This window comes from Lineus longissimus, chromosome 3 (genome assembly GCF_910592395.1).
Source record: "Lineus longissimus chromosome 3, tnLinLong1.2, whole genome shotgun sequence".
In the NCBI taxonomy this organism is placed as follows: domain Eukaryota; kingdom Metazoa; phylum Nemertea; class Pilidiophora; order Heteronemertea; family Lineidae; genus Lineus; species Lineus longissimus.
The window spans coordinates 1,238,498-1,247,054 of record NC_088310.1 but is presented as its reverse complement, the minus strand read 5'-3'; the positions used below and the strand labels follow the sequence as shown (position 1 = coordinate 1,247,054).

Below are 8,557 nucleotides of genomic sequence, written 5' to 3'. Positions count from 1 at the left end.
CAGTATCTATTCCTGATAAAAGTATGGATTGGTTTCAAAGGGTTTTTATTGTAGAAATAGTCATGCTCAAGGCGGGAATGAACTGCGCAGTTTGAAATTTCAAGTCAGACATGTGTGAATTATGTACATCACTGTATTTCATGTACAAGTTCAACGGCAATTTAATTGCTGTCCCTTATCAAATACCATTTGCTCAAAGAAACTAAAGGCGCACGTCCAAGTCATGATGGTAAGTATGGAAGTGATCATGTTAAATATGCGTGATGCCATCACTTCGGTTCTCTCCTGTGATGTGGAAATCTCCATTGAATTCATGAAGGTTTGTCTAATCATATGTAAGTTGACGTGAACAGTTTTAACAGTTTTAAATTCAACAACCATTCATTTGGCGGCCACTATCCCGACTGTGGTGTAGCACCCGACTATAACTGGCATGAAAAGGGGATACGCTGGTTATGGATGTCAGATCGTGGTTCCCTGACCTTTGCAAACAATTTCACTGGACGTAACCCACGCGGCGACACCAAGGACCGCTGGCTGATCTATTGATATGTTCGTATAGGGTGTCAAAGTCGGAGAGAAGAAGAGCCACTCTTCTCTTGTAGGGGGTCCATTTGGAAGTGTTTGCATTTGTTAGCCTATAAACACAAGGTGTTTATTCTTCAGTCTTGGGTTTGGCGGAGAGAACTAATCTTACATAAGTCCCAGAACAATATCATATGTCTTTATGGCAATATTTATTACTGGGACCCAGTACAGTGACGTTCTATCCAATATTCTTTGAGGCTGTTGGAGAGGCTTCTTGTCTAAACAGTACCATACTGCCCCCTCTAAGGCATACGTTGGTAACTAATGAATTAACTGCGAAATGAAAGCAGGTTAAACACAAGGTGTTAATTCTTCAGTCTTGGGTTTGGCGGAGAAAACTAATCTTACAGAAGTCCCAGAACAATATCATATGTCTTTATGGCAATATTTATTACTGGGACCCAGTACAGTGACGTTCTATCCAATATTCTTTGAGGCTGTTTAATGAGACTTCTTGTTTAAACAGTGCCATTCTGCCCCCTCAAAGGCATACATTTGCAGCTAATGAATTTACTGCGAAATGAACACAGTTGAACACAACGTGAATAATTCAGTCTCGGTTTCACCGAAAAGAAGGCGACATGTTATTATTTGATTATGTATAATGATCATGATAATTAGGAGACCCTGTGTGGGTGTTTGATGTGATTGGGGATAGAAGTTTGCCATAGTGCCTTAAAAGGTAGGCTATAATAAAGTCCGCATTAGTATGCTACCTGGTGCTATCTGATGGACCATATTGCCAGGAAAACTTAAAGGTCTCTATAGTCTTAATTCAAGTTGCGATTGTCCAAGTGGAAGGTAAGTCTTGCTGAAAATTTATTGGAAGGAAATCTTGATCTTGTCGTTCCTGAGTTTGACCTTTAACTTGATCTGCCTCATGATTTCATGATTTTAAATTCAACAACCATTCATTTGGCGGCCACTATCCCGACTGTGGTGTAGCACCCGACTATAACTGGCATGAAAAGGGGATACGCTTGTTATGGATGTCAGATCGTGGTTCCCTGACCTTTGCAAACAATTTCACTGGACGAAACCCACGCGGCGACACCAAGGACCGCTGGCTGATCTATTGATATGTTCGTATAGGGTGTCAAAGTCGGAGAGAAGAAGAGCCACTCTTCTCTTGTAGGGGGTCCATTTGGAAGTGTTTGCATTTGTTAGCCTATAAACACAAGGTGCTTATTCTTCAGTCTTGGGTTTGGCGGAGAGAACTAATCTTACATAAGTCCCAGAACAATATCATATGTCTTTATGGCAATATTTATTACTGGGACCCAGTACAGTGACGTTCTATCCAATATTCTTTGAGGCTGTTGGAGAGACATCTTGTCTAAACAGTACCATTCTGCCACCTCTAAGGCATACATTGGCAACTAATGAATTTACTGCGAAATGAACACAGTTGAACACAATGTGAATAATTCAGTCTCAGTTTCACCGAAAAGAAGGCGACATGTTATTATTTGATTATGTAATGATCATGATAATTAGGAGACCCTGTGTGGGTGTTTGATCCAACATACGTTGATGTGATTGGAGATGGAAGTTTGCCATAGTGCCTTAAAAGGTAGGCTATAATAAAGTCAGCATTAGTATGCGGGCGGGGACTATTTCTTTATGGGACCTTATGGTTCAGCGTCTCCAAGGAATTCTATTTTTAGAGTCCAATGGGGGGGGGGGCCTCCCCCAATGTACTGGCTAAAACCTGTCACTTTCAGAGAACGGGGGAGGGGGTTTGGGGGACTCATCCCCCAATGTACTGGCTAAATATGTCAGAAGGACGGGGGTTGGGGGGGGGGGGGGGCCCCATGTCAAACAGTTGTGTGAGTTCACTAGAGCTTGCTCTTTACATATTGATTGTATACCGTTTCTAGGTTGCATGAAAGGTGGCGCCACCCATGTAAAGAAAACTCGTAAACATGCAAAACTGCAAGAAACTTTTGTTTGATTTCCATTTGTCCCGGTCTTTTGAGGACAAAGTCACAACCAGAATGCAGAGCGTGGCCGTCCGGCTCAGGCGGAATTACACATAAATAGCGACGGACCAACAAAAAATGTGCTCTGAATGTGTGAAAGAAGAGTTCCCCAATCGGGTAATTATGGACCAAATAAAGCACCATCTTGTACCATATTTGGCAAGTTCGTTACATGTTATTAGGAGAATCAATCACACTTTAGTTATACCCTTTTAGCTGTCTAGTATTTATGCATGCAGTGATTTATAGGCGACGTACCGATCGATGTTACTTCCGGGTTTGTGTTTTACAGGGTGTGACAAAAAAGATAAACCTGTCGGCGATTACTTCTCTCCAAAGCTTTCATCGATCCATTGTGTCCTTTGTTTTCTTTACAGGATAATATATGTTTGGAGAATGGCTCCTACATCATGAACTTCGCTGGTTGCAGCCAGTGCAAGAAGAAGGAACCAATCGCTGTTGAGAATCGAGTGAAAGATGAGCATGAAGATGGAACGGAATCTGTGACTTATCAACGTAAGATGAAGTTGTGATTATGGCCTGACGAAGTATACCCTGGTCCATCACATGTACCGCAGTTTAATAATAGGCATTAATCATTGGCATAAAAGGTGGTTAGCGAATCCTTCAGTCAGGAAAAAGAGTCTTATCTTAAGTTCAAAATCTAAGTTACAGGTATAACATCCTCATCAATCTTTGCGAAGACTATACTTGTCTCTCCTTGATTTCAGATGTGTGCAGTTCATGCCAACACGTCATAGCCAATCACGACTTCACATTTGACATTGATGAAGAGTATCAGAACTACAGTATGATGTGCTTACTCTGCGGGAGAGGGGAGGACTCGAGGAGTATTATGCCTGTTGATAAAAGGTGCTAACCAGAACATCCAACAAAGGTTTGACAGAGACTGGTGTGAGGACGACAGTGCTAGCCTGGATAGGCTTTGGAATCTTACTAGACTCAATATAGGTTTCCTTCCTCCTACAGTGTTTGAGATGTCTCTTCAGCACCTGTATCAGATTTAGGGTGTTGGACTCTTCATCTGATCAGTTGTACAGCAGGATGGGGAGAAGCACATGGGTGTCTGCCTCCACTGAGGAATTGCTCAGTGAGTTTGATGTTGTGAGTATTTGAGTACTTATATATTTGTTTCAAATTGTAAATAATAAAATGTTGTACACTTAAACAATTGTTGACTGAGTCATTTTGGGTGTTCATTTGGTGTCAGTGCAGTAACCAGATCGTCAGTGAGTCATCCTGAGTGAAAAGCAGCCAAGTCTGTTGAGATATATGGCTGTCCCTGTCTTTGGATTGTGTCCAGCCCTCTAGAAAGCTGTCTTTCTGTTATTTTGACCAGGTTGTGACCAAGCCTTTATCAATGCCAGCAAAGTTTGTAACAATGACGGCCATAGATGTTAAATATGTCTTCGTCTAAAAGCTAGATTGAAACTGTCACTAACTCCACTGAGAATGGTCGTTTCGGCGTGTTCAAGAGACCACTAGATATATGTGAAATGTGAGACAATTGTGGTAATCACAGCCTTTATAATTAAGTTAGGAGACCTCGTCTTTGTTGATCGAGGCGAAAAGATACACCAGAAATTATACTGAGGGGGTTACGTTGTCCTCGCACAACATGGATCGTTGCGACAGTTCGCCTAGTTCGTTCATATACAACGAGATGGCAGCACAGTGCACCGGCGAGGTTGCGCCGAAATCTCAACTGTGGCCTATCGCATCACTCTTGAACAATAGAACGACATTGAACTACTCGCTGCGTCTGTCTTTCCTGACAGTCACAGCCAACACTACAGTGTCGGCCTACATCATTGGATGCGTCTCGTGTCACAACCAATCACACCCAATAGCACAATAAAAATGCTACTCAATGACTTGACGCAAGGACCCAACGCGCCGCGTAGCGGCAAAATAACGAAGCTGGCGAAACATTTATAACGGGTCACCGTGATCTCATTCAGTCAGCCGGCCACGCGCCGTTTACCCTTCATATCCATTATTGTGTCTTGGGTTGGGATGGGGTGAAACACAATTGTTTTTTTAATGGAAGAGTCACATTCTTGAGGGCGGAAAGGCACCGACAGACGGTTCGTAAGAGAAGAAGACACAAGACGATGTCGCATGCAGGTCCTCCAATCTGGCACTTCACAACCAGAAGGTCTGAGACCGCTGAGTGTTGTCCTATCTGATCACTTAATCCACATTGTACCAAAGGGACCTTGTAACAATTATCCCTGCACTCTTGTAGCGCTGAGTCGTCTTCATTTCTGAAATACATGCAATATCAAAGTGACCGACCCATCTGTCTAAGATTAATATTGTCCGACATCAACTCACGACATGTGGCAATTCGCTTAATTTGCTCACTTAAAACGAGATGGCAGCACCACACACCACGAATAAGAGCATTGGTTCTCGGGATAAGTGGACACATGTGGGAATCGCATCAACAACAATGCTGATGACGTACTAATTTAAAGACAGAATAAGACAAATGGAGCGTCTCGCTGTGTCTTTCGTCGCTGCGCAGTCACAACCAACAACACACATAAGACACATCATCCATCAGTCAACTTGTGTCTCTAGTCACAGCCATGTCACAACCGATTGGAGAATCAATAGAATATCGTCTATGACTTGGACTAATTACTCTTCGCTAAACAAGAGAGTAATTCAGTAATATTTCAATTCATTTTTGGTACAACTTTTCGAACAATTTTCGAACTCTGAATGTGAATCTGATTTCGGCGCTGTGTTTATCCGAATGGAAGAGGCTACTGCGTCGTTTCCGTCGTCGTTGCTACAGATTTCTGGTTGAGATGGAGGACAAAGTGTAGAGACATTGCGATGGAAGCCATTATGCATTATCTTGGCTTGGCACATTTTCTCGTGGAGTCTCGCTTACGTTTTGTCGTCCGAAAGTCTTTAGGGATGGGGCATTTGGTAGACGACAAGAGCTCTCTCAATAATTCAAAAGAAACTTGTTACTCTATTTTAAGTTAATTAGTTAATTGATAAGTGTGACATATGTCCAGCGTCCATTGAAAATTAGTAGATTAATTACTTGAAATTGCGGTCACGGATGAAATGTGGGCTGTTTGTAGGTAGCACGTGGAGAGACAGATAATATGACGCTTCGTGGTCACTAACTATAATGGCAATTCTTTAATTAAGACTGGTCAAACTGCCCTAATTGCAGAGAGGGATGGGGCATTTGGTAGACGACAAGAGCTCTCTCAATAATTCAAAAGAAACTTGTTACTCTATTTTAAGTTAATTAGTTAATTGATAAGTGTGACATATGTCCAGCGTCCATTGAAAATTAGTAGATTAATTACTTGAAATTGCGGTCACGGATGAAATGTGGGCTGTTTGTAGGTAGCACGTGGAGAGACAGATAATATGACGCTTCGTGGTCACTAACTATAATGGCAATTCTTTAATTAAGACTGGTCAAACTGCCCTAACTGGTCAAACTGCCCCCATTATGCACAGCGGTCACCCTGTGACGCCACAAGTTAGGTTTAGGTTATAGCACAGCTGTGGTTAAGAACAATCGGAAGATGTTATTATCAGATCGCCCTGGATGACCTGGTGGTCAGCCACGCGAACATTCTCTTGGTGCATTCAAAGTTGTGGTCTTGAAGACGCGAATCTGTCGTCGTGATCGCTGGGGTGAGACGGCCATTGAAAGTGATTGACTGCTTAAGAACCACGGCTCGCGACCATTGTAAACTTTCTGATGATACCTTCATCATTAACAAAGATGGGGGTATTAGATCATCTCAGACGACATTCCCAGGACTATGAACCTTTAAAAACTATATACTGGTCCCTTATCAATTTAATGAAAAACATTGTTAAATGCGATCACTTAGTGGTGCTTTTATGATGGCAAGGTTGTGACATCGAGACAATTCATAGACACGCAAAAAGATAATCAGGTGCAGTGCTTATAATGTTCCTCGACAAAGTCCTGCAGAAGTAGTAAACTTATTTCGCTTGTGTACTAGCCTTCTCTGATATCAAAGACGGGAAACTACTTAGGGCCTACTCAGCACTGGTGTTTGTTTTTGAGTAATTTCGTGTGAGGAGTGTTTCCCCTCATTCGAAACGCTGAATGATAGATTGATGCGTTTTTTGGTGTTTACCTTTATTAAAAACTGAAGTATAGGGAACAACCACACATGGTACACTGGTCCTGCGCGAATGGTTCTGCCATATCATTTTTTGTCCCGACATGTCGGCAGTTCTTTTTCTGTTTCAGAGTAGTTATTGCCCCTCACCCACTATCCTTTTTAAATATTCGATGTTTTCTGCTCTTCTGATAGATGCACACGGATCTCTCTCAGTCGCGTGGAGACGTAGCTTACGTATTTTCTTGTCGAGTCACAATCTTCGCGAAGACACAGAAAATACTCCATAGCTGAACATTCTTCTCTGTATCAAGATGATAACTTCAAATATAAACCGTGGGTCTACCTTCATCATGACATCTGTCACATGGATCTTTGAAGATTCGGCGTAAATGGCCAATCTAATTATGCTAGCCACGCCTCAAACTTCGACGCAGTCAAGGACGATACGTTTAGTGTAGCGCGACACTGACAGGTGGCGAATCCGGTTTCATTCCCTGCTCCTGGCATTGAGTCATATAAATATGAGACTCATCCATGTGAGGTTACTCTTTATAACAGCCCTCGTGGAATCTTCCCGCAAATTCTCTGATCTGTGTGCTCATCTTAAGAAAAAGGATCAGTCTTGGCTAAAAGTGGACTAACTCAGGTGAGATTCATTCACTGGACTTTACCTTTTTGTGTTGAGCAAATATATTTCATGAATTTGAGGAGTTATTTATTTCGTTTTGTGTGTCATATCAGGTGTCGTTTTACCTTCTGCTTCTGAAGGCGTGATACGCGCGGTAGGTAGGTGACTCAAGGAATGTATCGTCAATGTCGCAATCTTAGTTTAAAGTGTTTCATTTTACAACTCCACAACATCCCCTCTTCTGACGCAGTTGCCCATATTTTGTGTCAATTCTGTACCTCTCCACTTGTTCTATCTAGTTTTTTAATTGCTACAGGCCGTTGAAAATCGTAGTACATCATTAATGATACAATAGCTTTTATTTCGATTGGCGGCATGTTATCATATCTGCTGCATGCTGCACATAGCACCACTAGTTTCAATAAATTTTGCCTTTACATGAAAGGCAGGTTTTTCCAGTTTTCCCAAGATTGTGAATTACGATCTTTCAAATCCAGGATTTTACTACATAAAACAAGTACATGTAGTTTATAGACACATTATCTGCTGACAAAATGTCTTGTTCATACATACAAGTTACCAGATACAAAGTCACATTTCGCATTATCTAAAGTCACAGAACCCACAAGCGCTGATAACATAACTGCGGCTGATATTCGCTCTTTCGTTCATGGGGCATATACAAAAAGTTTACAGAACTGAATATGGAAAATGTGTCCAATCTCAGAAATTGATAAACTTTTCTTATTTTGTCGAGAGTCAACATCTTATCTTAACGTTATTATCTATATACAAGGCGTGTGCAAGTTAAGAATGAGAAAACTTCCTAATAGATATCGCAAGAATTGACTTTATTCTAAAGGTAAGTTTCGGTTGGAGGTCGAGGAGAAAAACATGTTTCGGAATAAATCATGTTATCAAAACGCTCCTATATCAATCAAATTGTTTCAGTATCAAATTCTGTCAATGTATACACATTGTTGTCCAATACACACGTACCTTTCCACAAAGGTATGACATTCCAATTATTGAAATGTTGAATTCTAATCATGAGACAAAAAGTGATGTGTTCACCGAAACCACTCACGAAGAATAAATATTGTGGTAATATAATGCCTCAGCATCTTAAGTTGGTTGAGATTCTTTCTTTACAAACTAATAGCAGTGGTTAGCGCGCCAACATGTCACTTGTCAGCTAA

General features: G+C 41.4%; 2 protein-coding genes across 2 annotated transcripts in view; both read left to right on the top strand.

The window, feature by feature from the left end:
- Positions 1 to 2,542: 2,542 nt before the first annotated feature.
- LOC135485021 (protein Churchill-like) lies at positions 2,543 to 3,735 on the top strand. Its single transcript, XM_064766746.1, has 3 exons — positions 2,543 to 2,687; positions 2,948 to 3,086; positions 3,302 to 3,735. Exons 1-3 carry the CDS (start codon positions 2,649 to 2,651, stop codon positions 3,448 to 3,450), a joined length of 327 nt encoding a protein of 108 aa, XP_064622816.1. The 5' UTR covers positions 2,543 to 2,648; the 3' UTR covers positions 3,451 to 3,735.
- Positions 3,736 to 7,257: 3,522 nt separating this feature from the next.
- The window catches only part of LOC135485225 (prospero homeobox protein 1-like), a 60,905-nt gene continuing 59,605 nt past the window's right edge, over positions 7,258 to 8,557 (top strand). The window contains exon 1 of the mRNA XM_064767053.1: positions 7,258 to 7,376. The gene's annotated coding sequence lies outside the window, so the exon portion shown is untranslated. The remainder of the gene's footprint in view (positions 7,377 to 8,557) is intronic.

What these genes read in the sequence shown, in the direction of transcription:
- LOC135485021 (XM_064766746.1), top strand. Translation starts at nt 2,649, where the DNA reads ATGTGCTCTGAATGTGTGAAAGAAGAGTTCCCCAATCGG. An exon ending in AAGAAGAGTTCCCCAATCGG is followed by an intron (nt 2,688 to 2,947) that starts GTAATTATGGAC and finishes TTTTCTTTACAG; the next exon opens with GATAATATATGTTTGGAGAA. An exon ending in GGAATCTGTGACTTATCAAC is followed by an intron (nt 3,087 to 3,301) that starts GTAAGATGAAGT and finishes CCTTGATTTCAG; the next exon opens with ATGTGTGCAGTTCATGCCAA.